The sequence below is a fragment of the Acomys russatus genome, chromosome 1 (assembly GCF_903995435.1).
Source record: "Acomys russatus chromosome 1, mAcoRus1.1, whole genome shotgun sequence".
NCBI classification, from domain to species: Eukaryota; Metazoa; Chordata; class Mammalia; order Rodentia; family Muridae; genus Acomys; species Acomys russatus.
In genome coordinates, this window is record NC_067137.1 from 91,479,884 (window position 1) to 91,497,347 (window position 17,464).

General features: G+C 47.6%; 1 protein-coding gene across 1 annotated transcript in view; it reads left to right on the forward strand.

The window, feature by feature from the left end:
- Window positions 1-390: 390 nt before the first annotated feature.
- The window catches only part of Ttc9 (tetratricopeptide repeat domain 9), a 35,169-nt gene continuing 18,095 nt past the window's right edge, over window positions 391-17,464 (forward strand). Inside the window, exon 1 of the mRNA XM_051148571.1 lies at window positions 391-963. Coding sequence (XP_051004528.1) covers window positions 561-963 — 403 coding nt within the window. The 5' untranslated portion in view covers window positions 391-560. The remainder of the gene's footprint in view (window positions 964-17,464) is intronic.

The window sequence follows — 17,464 nt, forward strand, 5'->3', positions numbered from 1 at the left end:
TCCTGTCTATTTTCCTTGCACCCTGACGCACCTTTCTCTTTAGTTCTAAAGAAAGCTACGGGCGTAACCCCCGCCCCACCGCCCCGTCGTCCTCGCCATACACACGCACTCCTCCCCCACTGCCTCTTTCGGCCACAAGGCGCCTCAGAAGGCTGGATGAATGGGAACCAGGGGGCCCTCTTTGTCGTTAATCCTCCCCTCCTTTGAGCAAACCCAGCTTCTTCCGGGTCAGCAACGATCATCACTACCCCAATCGGGCCCGTTGTCCCCTGCACCAAGGCCAGGCACGCACAGGGTCCGGTAGCCCGCGGCGGCAGGTTGCTAGAGCAGAGAAGGGCGGGGACGAGGGCGGGCGCCGAGGGAGCGGGGGAGGGAGCTGGGAGGGGAGCGATCGCAGGAGGAGGGAGCAGCCTCGGGCGGCTGGCGAAGAGGATGGGAGTGCGGGGCAAGCGCGCGGCGCCCAGGGTCACGGCGGCAGCGGAGTCTGCGGGGCGCGAGGCCAGCGCCGGGCGCTTTTAAAGCCGGGATCGCGGCGCGCTCGAGGCGCGGGCGGCGGCCGGATGGAGAGGAAGGGCTTGGTGGCCCGAGCCTCGGGGAACCCTAGCCCGCCCGCGCTGGGCGAGGGGCCGCGGCCCGCGCCGTCACCGTGCGTCCCGGTCGGCGGAGGGGCTCCGGAGCGGTGCCAGACTGGGGCGGCGGCAGAGCCCGCGGAGCTCATCCGGCGCGCGCACGAGTTCAAGAGCCAAGGGGCGCAGTGCTACAAGGACAAGAAATTCCGCGAAGCCATTGGCAAATACCACCGGGCGTTGCTGGAGCTGAAGGGGCTGCTGCCGCCCCCAGGAGAGCGGGAGCGGGACGCGCGACCAGCCTCCCCAGCCGGGGTTCCCAAAGCCAGCCGCCTCTCGGAGGAGCAGAACAAGACGGTTGAAGCCATCGAGGTCGACTGCTACAACAGCCTGGCAGGTAAGCCGCACCCCGCCTCGCACCCATCCCCTCCTTCCCCTGGCCTCCAGTGGCCCAGCCAGCCTAGCCACGGGTCTCCTGCTTCCCCGACCTAGTCTCTCTAGGTCCCTGAGTGCCAGTGAGGCACAACGCGGTGCAGACTCCCTCCGGTGAGAGTGGTGCTCTAGGGAGGGCATCTGTGAGGGAGGCGCTTGAGAAAAAGTATGACTTTCAAGACGATGCCTTCCAAAGGCCATAGTCATCTTCCGTTGCATACATGGTAAATCTTGCCTTTAAATGGCTAGGCAGACAGAGGGCGACCCAGCGGGTATAGCAGCGACTGCTTTGGCTCACCGGTGAAGTTGGGTTCAAAATGAATAGGTAGCGCCCAGGTGTGCCCCAAAAAGCCGCCGGTTCTAAGGACAGCCCCCACACCCTGTCTGCCCTGGCTCCAAAGTTGGCCATGTCTTCCCTTAAGTGAGCATCCCGGTAGAAAAAGACCTTCCCTCAAGTACACCTGCCCCAGTAGCAAAGTGGATTTTTCTAGGATGTCCTCAGCATCCTAAGCAAAACAAATTCCTAAATACCACTTTCTTATTCCAGCAGCCTCAAAGCCTCTGGGTTCAGGGTTGGTCTTTAGCCTTGCTGCCCCAGGCTCTTCTTTTGGGCTGAAGGTGCACTTTAGGGATGAGGTTAAAGTGTGTGTGTACAAATATGGGTGTGTATTAGAAATATATATATATTAGATATATAATATATATATATTAGAAAATTTAAAACTCTGGGTCTTTCGAAGGACTTGCTGTGAAATGTAGCAAGCAGTGGCATAAGCAACAGTCTTACAGTGACTAAATCACTGCCTCCTCTTCTCCCACCCAGCCTGCTGGGATTTGGGTGTAGACAGCTTCTCTGGTAGAATAAACGGCTATTTCTTGGTTTCTAACCTTGGAAGTTGCCTGAACTTCCTGTTGGGGAGGGTTAATAGGGGTGGTGGATGCATCTAGAGGTTGAAATACTTCAACTACCGGTCCATTCAGAAGTGCAGATCTGCTGTGTTCTCTTTGAGCTTTGAGCACCAGCCTCCAACTGCCTTCACATGTTTGAGGTCTTTTTTTTTTTTTTTTTTTTTTTCTTTTGGAGACAGGGTTTCTCTGTGTTAGCCATGGCTGTCCTGGACTCTGATCTGTAGACCAGGCTGGCCTTGAACTCACAGCGATCTCCTTGCCTCTGACTCCAGTAGTGCTGGGATTAAAGGCGTGCAGCACCATTTGAGGTCATCTTTAAGCAAGTGCTCTTCCTCTGTGCCACCATGGCCCCACCAGGGGTCATCTTTACTAGGCTGAAACCCAGCCAGAGGAGACACTTTACACGTTGTGAAATCGCTTACAAATGTAAGGAATTAGCACCAAGGGGACTAGTAGTGCAGTTAGAGATGACATTGGCCCTAGTATTACAAATAACGGCACCAGAGAAAATAATGGCACCGAAAGATGGAATATGGGAATCCATAAAAGGATACTTGATTCCTCTGACTTCCTGTAAGTCTAGGGCATTCTGGCTGCTGCCCCGATGAATAGTTAAAGGGCAGAGCAGCTGTGGGTGGAGGCAAAGGCACTCTGGGTGGCTAATGCATGATTTTGGAGTGGTAATGGAGCCTGCCTCCAGTGTTATTCACGGGTGTTCTAGGACTACGTCCACCCCACGATTCTGGCTACTGGCTAGGAAGTAGCCAGCACCGCCTGCCCTCCACCACACAAGTGGCTACACTTCTGTAGTCAGGCCAGCCCAGTTAGATAAGGGCTCAGGTCTGCTCGGCTTCTCCACTTCTGTCTCCATCACACAGACACCTCGGAAAACTTCACTGGTGACAGATGGACTTTCCCTTCTGCTGCCTTCTCTGGGGCCCATCACTTATTAATGTTAATAATTTAGCGTGTGTACTACTAGGTACCTTATATTATACTTCTACTTTTTTGAGACAGAGTTCACTATGTAGCGCTGACTGGCCTGGAACTATGTAGACCAGGCTCACCTCGAACTTAGAGATCCTCCTGCCTCTGCCCTCAGAGGGCTGGGATTAAAAGGCACATAGCACCACGTCCATCTTATACTATTAAAAAAAAAAAAAGCAATCTGAAAGAAATATGGCCATCCACCTTACAGAGGAGCATCTGAAGGCTCCAGAGCCATCCATCTTCAAAGACAAAAGTCTATTAACAGCTCAATGCAGAAAACCAGCATCATCTGGACCTCTTTTGCTACCTGGTACCCAGACCCAAGTGGGCTCTCAAACCTCACATTCCAAAACTCTTCTTGAGCTCTCAGCCCTGGTAATCAGTGGGGGGAGGGGACGCATACAGTGCCTTGATTCAAGGCTCTGAGAGGACCACCTGAGGTCTTCAGCTCTCACATAACAATGCGACTGATGATGATGCTGGCCAACTTTGTCAAAGTCCACACCCTGTGTGGAAAATTCAGCACCTGGCAGGAAGGCTCCACACAGAAACTACTTTGACAAGAAGCTTGGCATTGCTCTCCTTGGGGTTGGTGCATGAAATCAGTTCCCAGTCTCTCAGAAGTTCCTGGGGTTCTCAAAGGAGTAGATACCTATATCAATGTTTTCTTCTAGAAACAGCAAAACATTTAGAGAAACGCAGAATGGCCTCTCTAATTCCACCACCCACAAAAACCCATGTTTAGCCATGGTAGTGCACAGCTTTAACCCCAGCACTCAGGAGGTAGAGGCAGGAGGACCTCTGAGTTCGAGGCCAGCCTGGTCTACAGAGTGAGTTCCAGGATAGCCAAGGCCACATAGAGAAACTCTGTCTCAAAAAGCTACAACAACAACAACAACAACAACAACAACAAAAAGCCCAAAACAAAACAACTGGTGTGTGTGTGTGTGTGTGTGTGTGTGTGTGTGTTTACAAAATAAAGGTTCTTGTCTTCTTATATATTCAGTAATGTGTCAAAAGCATTTATACACTTCATTAAAATATTTCATAGTTTAGCTTGGTGTCACATGCCTGAATTCCCAGCATTCAGGGAGGCAGAGACAGGTGGATTACTGTGAGTTCGAGGTCAGCCTGGTCTACAAAGCTGAGTGCAGGACAGCCAAGGTTACACAGAGAAACCCTGTCTGAAAATAAGCAAACAAACAAACAAACAAACAAAAGAAAAAAAAAAAAGAAGGAAAAGAAAAGAAAAGAAATTCAGTGTGTATTTTTAGTTATGTTTGGGTAGAAAGAAAAGAATAAAAACTCATGTTGTTTTAGTTAGGGCTAGCACAGTACATCGTGGGCTGTAAGACAGCATTTCCCCTTCAAGCATGCTAACTGAAAGGAGGTGGGCACGAGCAGGCTCATCTTGGCAGAAAAGCAGCTGACCCTTCCATGAGGTTTTGGTTTTTTTGTTTTTGTTTTTGTTTTTGTTTTGACACCTGGGCAGCCTGATGACATGGTTCCTAAGGTGCTGTCCTTCCACATACAGCCACATGTAGAGATAGAGGCTTGGCACTGGAAAGGTACTTTGAATACCCAGAAATACCCAGAGAATAAGGCTGTGTTGCTAAGGGATGCTGTTCTCCAAACACGAGGCTGTGGTGAGACTTCTGGAGAAAAACCTAAGCTCATGAGCCTCCGTGCTCTGTCTATAAAATCCTCAAAGAGTAGCAAGGGGCTCGCTCAGGTGCAGGAGAGGTGTTAGGCTAGCACCCACCCATCTGAACGGCCCTGGAAGCCCAAGGACAGTGTGCAGTCTGCAAATGGCCCCATGGGCTGACTCAGATTTTTGTTTTTGTTTTGGTGGGAGGATGTTGGCTAGCTGTGCGGGGCTAATAGATGAAATTTTGCATGACTTGTTCTCTAGGAGATTCAAGGAGTTAGTGTCTTCTTCTTCAGAAATTCACTAGACAGGACAGTCTAACCTGCCCAGGAAGACTGAGGGATCGAGGCCCTGTTGAGGCCACAGAGCAAACCTGCATGTGGCTGCTGATTGAGCCTTGTTGGCCCTGAACAAGACATGTGATTCTCCTGGGGCCTTGGAACCTCTTGAAGGGTAGAGTGGTTTCTCTTGAGGCTCTAGGGACGCCAAGATTTAATGGCCACCGTGGGTATAGGTGCCGTTGGATCCAAAGGCTAGGAATTTGTGCCCTGATACTTCTCATGGCCTGCATTAAACACTTGCCATTTTGTTCTGTTGCCATTTTCCTATCTATTTAGAGCTACAATTTGGGAGATTTGTTTTGTCTTACCAAAGGATAGACGGTATAATCGCTCTCAACGGAAGCCTTCAGCATAAAAGTATGACAAGGCCCAGTAACAAGTTCCTGTCAAGAGAAGTCCTGGGACAGTGTCCTCTGAAACTAGCTTTATTGGTGTTTGTAGACATGTCTTGAACTCCTGAGGTGAGGGCTGGGCACATAATTTTCAGAGCTGTCCTAGTTTTTTGTTTTTGTTTTTTGTTTTGTTTTGTTTTTGTTTTTGTTTTTTGTCAAGTTGACACAAGCCAGCATCGCTTGGAAAGAGGGAACTTCGACTGAGCAAACACCGCCCTCCCCCCATCAGATTGGCTTATAGGCCAATCTGTGGGGTGTCTTGTTGAGATGATTGATGTGGAGGGCCTTGCCCACAGCGGTCCTGGGTTCTGTAAGAAAGCAGGCTGAGCAAAGAGCAAGCCAGCAAGCAGGGCCCCTCTGTGGCCCTTGATTGGGCCCCTGCCGCCAGGCTCCTGCTCCAACTCCTGCTCTGGCTTCCTTCTATGGTGGACTGTGATTGGGCTGAGTAAGCCCAAATGAACTCTCTCCTCCTCCCAGCTCTTGGCTCTCAATCACTGCAATGGGAACAGAACTAGGACAAGAGCCTAGCACAATGTGAAAATGTGAACCTCGTTCATAAGTCAGGGAAATCACATCACCAAAAGATCCCAAAGTGTAAAAGTCTCACCCAGGGACTGGAGAGATGGGTCAGCGGTTAAGAGCACTAACTGCTCTTTCAGAGGTCCTGAGTTAAATTGCCAGCATCCACATGATGGCTCACGAGCATCTACACTGGGATCTGATGCCCTCTTCTCATGTGCAAGTAAAGCACTAATATACATAAAATACATAAAATCTTTAATTAAAAAAAAACCAGAACTATTATAAGAATATGTTTTAAAAAAGTCTCACCCAGGACATGACTGCAACCAAGTACTTGAAAGGTTAAGGCAAGAGGGCCATGAATTCGAGGCTAGCCTTTCTGGTCTACATGGTGTGTTTAAGACCAGCCATCCTGGTGAGTTCAGGGCTAACCAGTCTGGTCTACATAAGTGAATTCAAGCCGGACTGTCTCAAAAAGAACCCAACCAAACAAGGCAAAAGATAAAACTTCCTTTCCTTTTAAGGTACCTCTCTCTTGACATGGTGATTTTGTTTCTATTTCTTTTTCTTTTTCTTTTTTTTTTTTTTTTTTTTTTTTTTTTTGCTACTCAATGTCATTGCAAGTAAAAAGAAAATAAAAAATGTGTATGGGAAGGAACGTTCCTATTCATTCGTGTTTTGTCCCATGCCGGTTTTAAATGAGAATATGACTACTTAACTTGCATGTGGAATCAAAAATTACACAATTCATATTTTGTATTTCCTACATGCATATATAATTTATTCCTGCTGGAACAGTGGAAATGCTGCACAAATGAACTGTTTTTATTTAGCTTCTTTATATGCATACTTTATATGCAGATGCCATATGCACACTTTCTACAGGGTTTTCTGATAAGTGGGATACCCTATCCTTTCCTTTCTGCCATTTCTAGCATAAGTGGTTGGCTTAGGCCAGAGAACTAACAGAAGGAAAAAAGGAATATGATTGAGTTCTATAGGATATTTGTGTTACTTAGAACCACCCCCAAACTTGAAGACGTTTCTGGTTGAAAGGGAGTGTGGCCTCTCAGGTCTGCCCATGAGCCCACTTAGTTATGGACATGACACCTCTACCTGCTCTCGTTGAACCCTGTGTCATGGATCTGCCGGAAGTCTATGCTTGTGGAGTAGTGTGAATTCAAACGTGAACAGGGCTTCAGAGAACAGCACTGCACTTGTCTTCCGTGCATGTTGTATGATGTCATCAGAGTTCACCTATAAAGTGCAAGCTCGGTCTTAAGATTGTTAAGCATCTGAAAACGGCAACAGAAGAATATACAGCCAAGTGCTTGATGCTTCTGAGCAAGGGCCGGAGGCAGCTTCCTAAGCGATTCGTTTTTTAAATCAACCATCAATGGGTCTGGAGGAGATGACTGAGTGGATACACCTAAGATATACTGAGGTGGGTATAGATTTTTGAGATGAAGTCTAAAAAGAAAGAATATTCGGCAAAAAGTGTGGAGGAACCAGACAGCCTACCGTAGAGGTGGAGGAATTGCAAACACAAAAATGGAAAGGGAAAGACTGGGAACAAGCGATTGCCTGGTAGCCAGAAGACGAGATTTGGGGCAAGAACTGGTGAAAGGAGAGGGAAGGAAGAGAGACACAAGCTGCTGTCATTCAGGGCTGTTATGTAGGTGCCACATTAGACAGCACATCATGAAGATCTTATACATGTCACTTCTGAAACCATCTCCCAAGGAAAGGTGGAAGATTAAATGCATTCAGGGAAGACACTGGGAAGAACAGCATGGCTTTCAGCTCTGAGCAGAGTCTCTCAAGTGGACTCTGAAGCCTAGCCAGAAACTCTGCAATGGATCCTTTTTTTTTTAAGACCAGGCTGGCCTCAAACTCACAGAGATTACAGGCGTGCGCCACCATGCCCAGCTCTGGAAGGGATCTTAAAATCAGATTCCCTACATCCCAAATACTCAAGAACGTTTGTAAAGATGCAAAGGTCTGGCGCAGACAGGAAGAAACACCAACATGCAGAAAAGCCAAAAGCTGCCATCCTGAATGTTAAAGGTTGAGCAGCCGCCCCAAATGGGGAGATCTCTTCTTCCACTGTACTCAGTCACCGCCAGGCTGTGCCTGTTGCAAACAGTGAGGATGGAAACTGGATGCCTCAACCAACCAGTCAACCAACCTAAGACATCCTGATTCCCCTTGGAGGCAGATGTACCTTTGAAACAGTCTTCTATTTCTGCCCAGATAATAACTGTGGCAGTCTCAATCACAGCACAGTAACATGTGCCCTAACCCGGACAATAGCATCAGACATAAAAAGACCAAAGATAGAGATAGAGAGCTGGCTCAGCTGTCAAGAGCATGTCCTACTCTCAAAGAGGCTCTGAGTTCAGTTCCCAGCACCCACTTCGTGTGACATCTCTGACCTCTGAGGGCACCCACACCCATGTGCACATAGCCACATGGAGACACATAGTTAAACAATAATAAAAGTAAATCTTTAAGAAAATGCCCACTCGGGAGGCAGAGGCAGGTGGGTCGCTGTGAGTTCAAGGCCAGCCTGGTCTACAAAGTGAGTCGGGACAGTCAAGGCTACACAGAGAAACCCTGTCTCAAAAAACCATAAAAAAACAAAACAAAACAAAAAAAACCCAAAAGAAAATACCATAGAAGAGTTGAATTTTTCTGGTGAGATCCATATGGACTAGAAATTGGTCATTGCAGTGTGACGTTCACTATCTGTTGTATACTATATCAGCATTGAACTAGCAATGTGTCCAGTAGGACCCCAAGTCAATACCTCTCATTTAAAAATAATAATTAAGTTTAAGTGTCAAAGAGAATAGAATTAAGCCAGAGAATCTCTGGTTAGAATGGGTCCAGGTGATCTCTCCATTCTTCCGTCTTTCTGCCAAAGGGACTTCTAAAATATTTTAGGTTTATCTTATTATATGTGCGTGAGTGTTTTGCCTGCACGCATATATGTGCAGTGCCTGCGTTCCTGGTGCTCCTGCAGGGTTCCGGGGAGGACACTGGATCCGCTGGCAGTTACTGGAGTTACTGATGGTTGTGAGCCACCATGGAGGTGCTGGGACTCAAACCCAGGTCCTCGGCAAGAGCAACAAGTGCTCTTCACTGCTGAGCCATCTCTCCAGTCCCCAAAGGGACTTTTAAAAGGTCACCCAGGAGTTAGGTGTTCAGTAGTAGCTTTTCTTGTCTAGCACACAAGAAAATCTAGGTTTTGCCCCCTAGCACAAGCAGACAGGCAGGACTTGCAGAGGGTACTGTTTCCCATCTGTAGTGCTTCCATGTGCAAGGGACAGGTATGACTTGGTATTAACTAGCTGGCTTAAGAATTGTGTAAGGCAAGAGTTTATGATTGTAGATTGGTGTATGGCGCTAGACCTTAAGTGCATGAATTTTCTGGTCAGCATTACACATTTGTCGTTTGGCTTAATCATTTCCAGTGATAGGGTTTATTTTAAATGAACCTTGTGACAACCACCACCAGGAAAACAACAACCATAGTAATAATAGTAACTAGCGGTAGAGGCAGAAAAGAGTCACATAAGCCCAATACCTGGCGCATAGTGCATGGTCCACAAACGTGTTTGGGGGAGACTGAAATGCTTGTGTCTATATCTGTCTTGTGTTAATGAACCAAATAACCCAGTCATTCACTGAGCATTTACTGGGTACCAGTTATGTGATGGACCCTATAGCAGTAACTATAAAGTGAACTCACGTGTATATTCCATTTTGGTTGGCACAACTTTATAAGACAGACAACTCGAATTTGGAACAGTTGAGTCATTTTCTCTTGGCCACATAGCAGTACGCGGTAAGCTGGAATTTATCTGCAAGGTCTGGAATCTCAAAGGGCTGCCATTTTTGCCATTAGTGCCGCACGGCCTAGGTACTGAAACGGGTCTTCTTGAAATGTCTATCAAGTTCATCTATTTTCTTTTGCGACAACACAGACTACATCTCATCACTGTTAGGAAGATAAGCTTTGGCATTTCTAGGGCGGCTCCCTTGTCCATCTTTTACGCCTTTCTTCTGGAACTTAAGCATCATCCATTTACTGAGCTTGTGCCTTGTAGGGTTCCCATTTCATGATGGTCCTGAGAGATCTGGAGCCAGAGGGGGGGTGTCCCAGCTTCCATGGCCAGGCAGAGCTGGTGTGTTAGTGACTTTTTATACTGTGACATCTATGGCAGAGACGGAACTAAGAAAGGAAGGATTGATTAAGGCTCACAGTCTATCATGGCTGGGAAGGGATGGTTTTGGGAGTGACTTGTGGCTGAGGCAGTGAGAGCTGGCCATGACTGGTTACATGACCTGCCGTCAGGAAGAGCGCTCAGGCAGGAAGTAGGGCTACATCCCATAAACCCTGTTCCTGCTGCCCTATGTCTGCCAGCCACCTCCCCAAACAGAGCCACTAAGGAAAACCAGACTATTCAAACAACTGAGCCTTTGGGGACATTTGACATTGAAACCATTAAGCCTAACCCCCCTCCCATGTCAGTGGAAAGGTGACCTGGGTTTGTGTGGTCAGAGAGTAAGCTGGTGTGTGCACCTGTGTAGGAAGGAGCATAGAGAAGGCCACCCTGCCTCCTCCTCTTGGCTTCCTGCCTGCTCCCAGAGTGTTTGGCTCCAGCCACGAGTTTTGAAAAGTTCAAGAGGAAGTGTTAGGAGTATCTTGTTCACTTCTGACACAGAAGGAGTCACCTGCTGGCGAAGGGAGGTGCAGGTGTGTACTCTGGAGGCGGAGCCGTCGCTGACGTCTTCACATGCCCAACTTTTTAGGAACACAGCAAAAGTCTGGAGTGGTGCAAAGAGACCCAGACTACCTGCTCTGTCTCCCGTTTGCTGTGTGCCTTGAGCCAAGGAATTTTACCTCTTGAGTTATGGGTTTCTAGTTTGTTAAAAAAACAAAACAAAACAAAACAAAACCAAGTTGGATTCTGAGATCTTTAAAGTCCTACCCAATCTCTTTTTTTGTTTGTTTTTTGTTTTTTGTTTTTGTTTTTGTTTTTGTTTTTGTTTTTTTTTTCGAGACAGGGTCTCTCTGTGTTAGTCTTGGCTGTCCTGGACATGCTTTGTAGACCAGGCTGGCCTCGAACTCACAGCGATCCGCCTGCCTCTGTCTCCCGAGTGCTGGGATTAAAGGCGTGTGCCACCACGCCCGGTTCCTACCCAGTCTCTTAAAGATAAACTTCTAGATCCTTCTCTTCTGATCGGCATGCTCTGAGTGTCCTTAAAGAGCCAAGTCTCCAAAGATTTATTATGCAAAAAGGCACAATGCAGAACAGCATTTAAGATGATGTCCCTTATTTCAATCTTTAAGAGAAGATAACAGTCTTTACATTTGAGATTACGTGAAATCGTAGTGAATCAGTTAATGGTCACCCTTGAAAAAAGAGGTTGGTTAAGAATTTCAGATAGAGGAGAAACAAATGAGCTCATCTTTTTATTAAAAACCTCTCTTTTTGGTTTTTACTAACTATATGATTCATAACTTCTTAAAGAGAAAAACTATGACATTAGTTTTCTGTGTAGAGAAATTATGAGGTCTCTGACTTCCCTTATATTTACCCCCAAGGTAATGCAACATATAAACATATATTTCAGTATCACTCTGGCAATCAGCTATGTCTCGTCTGTCCTTGTCTGACAGTAACATCAAAGATATCAAACAAATTATCCCAGACCCCGTATTTTCTCCTTACGCTCCTGGTAGGATCCAGTCCACATATAGAGCTCAACCCTGGCAGCACAGTATCTCCACAGAGTAGAGAGAGTGCCATATAGTAGCATAAATTTGGGTCTGGTAGTGAGACAGGGAAGAGTATGGGTGGGGCTTGAGTATGGGCGGGGCTTGTGACATTGGTCCTGATAATTACTGCTCTCCCATTTGAGAAGGGGTGGGATAAGTGTTCAGGATTCTTGTTTAGGAAATCTTTCCTGATGCTGGCTTCAACAGAGCAGCCAGGCTACCAGAAGGAAGCCTATTTTTTCATCTGATCTTTCCTGGACACCTGCCATGGCTCTTCATCACCCAAACTTGAACCTCTCTGCTCTCAGAATGCCATGTCAGGGCCAGCTTTTGAGGTCAGGCTCTGCCGAAAGCCTGCTTGGCAACTTCAGGCGTATCTTATCATTTGGAAGCTCAGTTTCCTATATATAAACAGCGGCAGCCTCTCTCCCTTTCAGGAGTGCCGAACCACCAGGATTTTGAAGGGCTTTTAGCCATCTTCCTGTCTCATCCTTTGTCTCTGGGAACTGGCAGCTCTGGGCAGGGAAGCGGGAGACAAGCTCTCTTTTATTCCAGTTTACTCATCTGTGCTGACAACCACTCATTCACAGAGCTTGGCTGAGATCGCCGGGCAACACTCGCAACTTAGAGAAGAGGCCAAGGGACTTCCTTGTCTCCCAGGAGGTTAGGGGTGGATATGGGGCTCCTGAGAGGATGGCGGGTTGAGGAGAGGTTAAGCCAATATAATCTTCTCTATGGCTCCTGCATTGACTGACGACCCAGAATAGCACCCACTGAGGCTCCTATCTGCCCTGATTAGTCAAAAGTTCTGACCTTTGACTCTAACCACACAGTCATTTAGCACCAGAAATTACATCATGGAGTCAGGGAAAGAAACAAAAAGCTTTTGACACATAGGTTGGCAAAGGCAAAGAGTTTTGGGGACTAGATCACGGCCAAATTATAGCATCTTACAAATAAGTCACTCTTGGCATAACTCTGAGTAGTCTTGGGGAGTTCTGAAAGTTTTGGTCATGCCAAGTCAAAACAGAGCACTTTTCTCTAGGGGACCTATCATCTGCGGATTGCAGGGACACACAACTATTAGAAATTTGAGTGGACTCTTCTCTGATACCTGTAGGGAGGGCTATGTGCCCACCCACGCTCAGAGAGGCGGAGGGAAGAGGCAAAACACAGTGTAAGCCTGAGTTGTACAGCAGGCCTCAGCGATGAACAGGGAGGCATAATGGAGGAAGAGCCTTGTTTAGTGTAAGGATCTTGAATTTTGGCTTTTCTGTTAACTACGGACAGGTCCCAACTCCCGTGAGCCATTTTGTTGATTAGTGCATGGAGATAAGATTTGTACCACATGGGAACACCATAATGATTAAATGGTACAGCCACATACACCTAGCACAGTGCCAGGCATATAGAAGAGGGTTAAAGTGACAGTCATGTGCAGAGGTGGCTATATTAATGACAGCAGAGGGAAGTATATGGGAGAAGATGAGGAAGTGGTGGCAAAGGAGGCTCTAGGAACATGGGAAGAATATGTATGGGAAGACACTCAGGGCAAAGGAACGGCCATGGAAATTGCATCCCCCTAGGCAGCCACAGGGTAGGAGAGGTGAGCAAGGGGTATGTATCCCATTGCTTTGTGTACATGTGGGGAGGCTGAGTGAAGGAAAGGTTGACCAGATGTTCCCTGAGAGTCAGCTGAATTCCATCAGGACCCTCTTTCCTAGCCCTAAAAGGGTCAAGAACCTGTACCCCCTTCCAGCTTCTGAGGATTAAAGGGTCTATTCAGGAAACACGTAGAAATGCTTGGCAGGCACTGGAGAAATGGTTCAGTGGGCAAAAGACTTGCTATACATGATTCAATACCAGAGGTCAGATCCCCAGCACCCACATAAATTCTTGGCAGGAGTGGTGGTCCCCCCGTAAGCCCAGCACTTGGGAGGTGAAGACAAGTGTGTCTCCAGAGCCACACTCCTACCTAGACTAGCTGAATCATGAGCTGTCCGTTCAACCAAGAGACCTTGCTGCAATGTATATGGTGGAGAGAGACAGAGGGGGACACCAAAGTCATCCTCTGGCCTCCATAACATGTACACACACACACACACACACACACACACACACACACACACACACACACACACCAGCCAAAAATAAAATAAAATAAAAAAAGGAAAGAAGTTGCTGAATTCTTGGCAGTCATGGGCTCCAGGCTGAAACCGTTTAAGTGAATGAAGCTTAGTTAGAGCAGTCTGAATGTGTCTGTCCTCCGCAATCCACCTCCTGCCTCGGGTTCCCCCCAGCCCACCCCAGCCCACCCCACCCCACCCCACCGCCCAACTTCTTTCTTTGAACTGAACCAGCAGGGAATGAACTACAGGCAGGGCGGGTGCTCTCACAAATCAGAACTGTCCCTCAGCTGTCTGACAGTGAGGACTTGATGAGAAGAGAAGACACATACTATGATCCTTTGGGTCCCTGTAGGTCCCGTAGAGCTGAACAAGAAAGCTGCTAGGATGATGGAGTGGGACAGGGCAGGTGCTCATGGGAGAAGCGCCAGAGACAGACGCTGCCCATCTTCTATGTGCTGTGCAGGCACCTAGACCCCAGAGCTGCCTCCCAGGCTGAGGATGGAACCAGCTCTGGCTTGGCTGGGTATCCTGGGAGTGAGAGAGTAATGGTGTGCTGCCCTTCGGATCTCTCCTCTCAGGTGTTTGAAGGGCAGAATGCCACCAGTCCTCTCAACCCCGACGACACACTGTGTGGAAACTCTTCTGTCTTTAAAAGAATATAAGCCAAGTGTTTGTTTTGTCTTTGTGTCTTGTCTTAATGGCTTCTAATTAGAAAATAAAACAGTGTGGCAATTGAAGTTGTTGAGAGTATAAGAAGTTATGACAACAAAGAAAGAAATAGTCATCAGCCACTGTACTTCATGTTCACCTGGCTCCGGTTTACTAAGGAATGAAGTTGGTTTCCTTTGCCTCTTTCAGCCCCACGCATTGCTGCTCGGTCCCCTACGTGTCGTGTCACCAAAGGCAGTCCAATTCTCACTGCCACCATACCACATACCACTGACGTTCATGCCATTACACTAGTCTGTGGAGTTCAATTTTTACTGGGGTATGGGATGCATAAAGAGTTTCTGTCTCTCAGAAAGTCTTTCTATTACGACTTATCAGCCATCACACTATGAGGAATTAATCATTAAACCCTTACTTTTTGACAAGTCCCTTCTACTTTCCATGTTTATTCCTCTTCTTCCCTCATTTCCATGTCTTAGCCTCCCCCAGTTCCTGCCATTACTTATGCAGAACAGCTTGGCTGGTTTTTGTCCATTTGAATTTACCCAGTACCTACTTCCAAGCTTCCCCACGCTCATCTGAGGCAGCTGTTGAAGATAATTCTGTGTGTGTGTGTGGTGGGGGGGCGGGGAGTAATTTCTAGCCTAAGAGGGCAACTTAAAAGTATTCAGTGTACACATTTTTGCATTCTTCATTTTCCTACCAGTATTTTCCATTAAGAATAGTTTTGGTGCCATTAAATATTATTATTCTCTACAGTGTCCCGTTGCCTTGGTGTGGCATTATTCATTTAGGTGGTGTCCTACCAGTCAGTGTTTTGTTTATTTTAACAATCTGCTCTGATACTGTGCTGCGGCTGTGTGCAGCTCTTCCTGTTATAGTTGTGCCTGTTAACTCACCTCAAGCCTCTGATAACACGATGGAAGGCTAGTGGGAGAGACAATAGGGGCAGAGGGGATGCCATTGGGGTCACAAAAGAATGGCAGGAAACATTTCCAGAACATAACGGTTTGGGTTGTTGTTGTTTTGGCTAGGTTTGGTTTTAGTCTGTCTTAGTTACTGAGACACCATGACCAAGGAAACTCTTAAAAAGAAAGCATTAGTTGGGGCCTACTCACCGTTTCAGAGGATTAGTCCTTTTTCATCGTGCCTGCAATCATGGCTGCACATAGGCAGGCATGGTGCCGGAGCAGTAGCTGAGAGCTTTACATCCTGATCTGAAGACAGCAGAAGCTTCTTTCTTCCCGGCCCTTTCTGTGGGCTTCCACAGGAAGGTGTGGCCAGACTAACGGTGGGTGGGTCTTTTGACCTCAGGTGGTATGAGCCGTCCTCATCCGAGCTACCATAATATCCAAAAAGAACAGGAGAAATGTTGGCTTCTGATTTCTTCCCGTCCCTGACTCAGGGCCAGATCAAGATTCTGTTTTCAGACAGAGCTGGCAAGGGAAAGATCATACCAGGTGGGCTTATCCCGAGTGTTTCTGATGATTGTACTCGTTATCACATAGCAAATAGCCAAACTGACACTCCCCAAGACCCCACTTCCAGCCGGAAGAGTGGCTAACCAGCACACACCACCCCATCAGCCTCTACCCTCCCTGCGCCCCTCCCCCAGTGTCTTCTGTATCACATCAAGATCAAGAGTGAGTTTTGGGGACTGTAGTTGGGAGACCTTGAGAAAGAGCTGCTGTAACAGCCTCTGGGGACTTCCTAACTGGAAGCGGCACGAGCCGGGTGCCACAGGCTGAACTGACCTCAGGACGTGGTGCTACAGCTCTCTTCACTGGGTTCCAATATGCCGTAAATGACTGTTAATATAAGCCTTCAGTTTAGAGGATGCTAAACTGGCTTTCCACCCTCAGTCCTTCATCTGCCACTCAACAGCCACCCCATCGTCCTCCAAACTTCATGGGAGGTTGGTTCCAGGAGCCCTGCCAGATGGTAAAACTCTGCAGATCCTCTAGTCCCTTATACAGCATGGTGTCATGTTTGCATGTGACCTCCACACATCCTCCTATGTACTTTAAATCATCTCTAGATTACTTACATGACCTAAAAATGCAATTGCTATTCGCACGGCTGTGATAAATACTGTCTTAGGAATGACAAGTCTGTTTAATACAGATGCAGGTTTTTTTTCTTTCTCTTTTCCCCACAAATATGTTTGATTGACAGTTGGTTGGATCCCTGCAGTGTGAAGGGCTGGCTTGCCAGCAGAGTGACTATGAATAAAAACTTGAAGAAAGCAGTATCTTTTGAGTGCCTTTCCCGTACGTTGTCAGCACATGCCACGAAGAGCGAGTCCTTGCTGACTAGCTTTACCGAGAGCATCTGCCTGGGACCCACAGTGCTCGTGAGATAGGAGCAGGTATGATGAAGCATCCCAGCGCTGGGTCATCCAACTGGAGGCTTCCGAGATAGGAAAATGGCAGATTGGTAATGGCAAAGGGTCTCTCCAACGAGAGCGCTTGAGAAACAATGAAAACACAAGAAACACTTGACAGTGTTTGTATTGAATCTAATGGGAGGAGCCTGTGGTACTCTGCAAAAATAGGAGGTCCAAAATTTATGGTGACGCAACAACAGTTTCCCTCCCCGGGAGATAAACCTGCCAAGGGCATCCTGAAGGTGGGCGTGGCAGCAGTGTAGCGGGAGACTCCTTGGTCTGGTTGTTAGGAAGGGAACATATTTCTGAGAACAAAGACGCAGCTCCTTGGAGGGTGCTGGCTCCCATCTGGACATCCTCCTGCTCCCAGCCACTTCCCACTCTTTAATCTTGGAAGAAGCCTTTGGAGGATGGCAACACCAGGTTCCACTTCTGTGGGTGTGACTTGGGAGTAAGTGGCCCTGACTATCTCCCTCCTAATTGAGTGCAGGGCTTAGAACGCCTATGGGGAGCTGTATGTATGCAGTGAAGGCTTCTGGGAGAGAATGAGTCACTTCCCTTCAGGAGTGTGGCCGCTGGAAGGCTGTCCATGGCCCCAGTTCATGACCGACACACAGGAGCACACAGGCAGCACTAACTGGACTTGAAGTTGGAAGGGATGTGTAGGACTGAGGGGTGGGTGTGACCAAGAC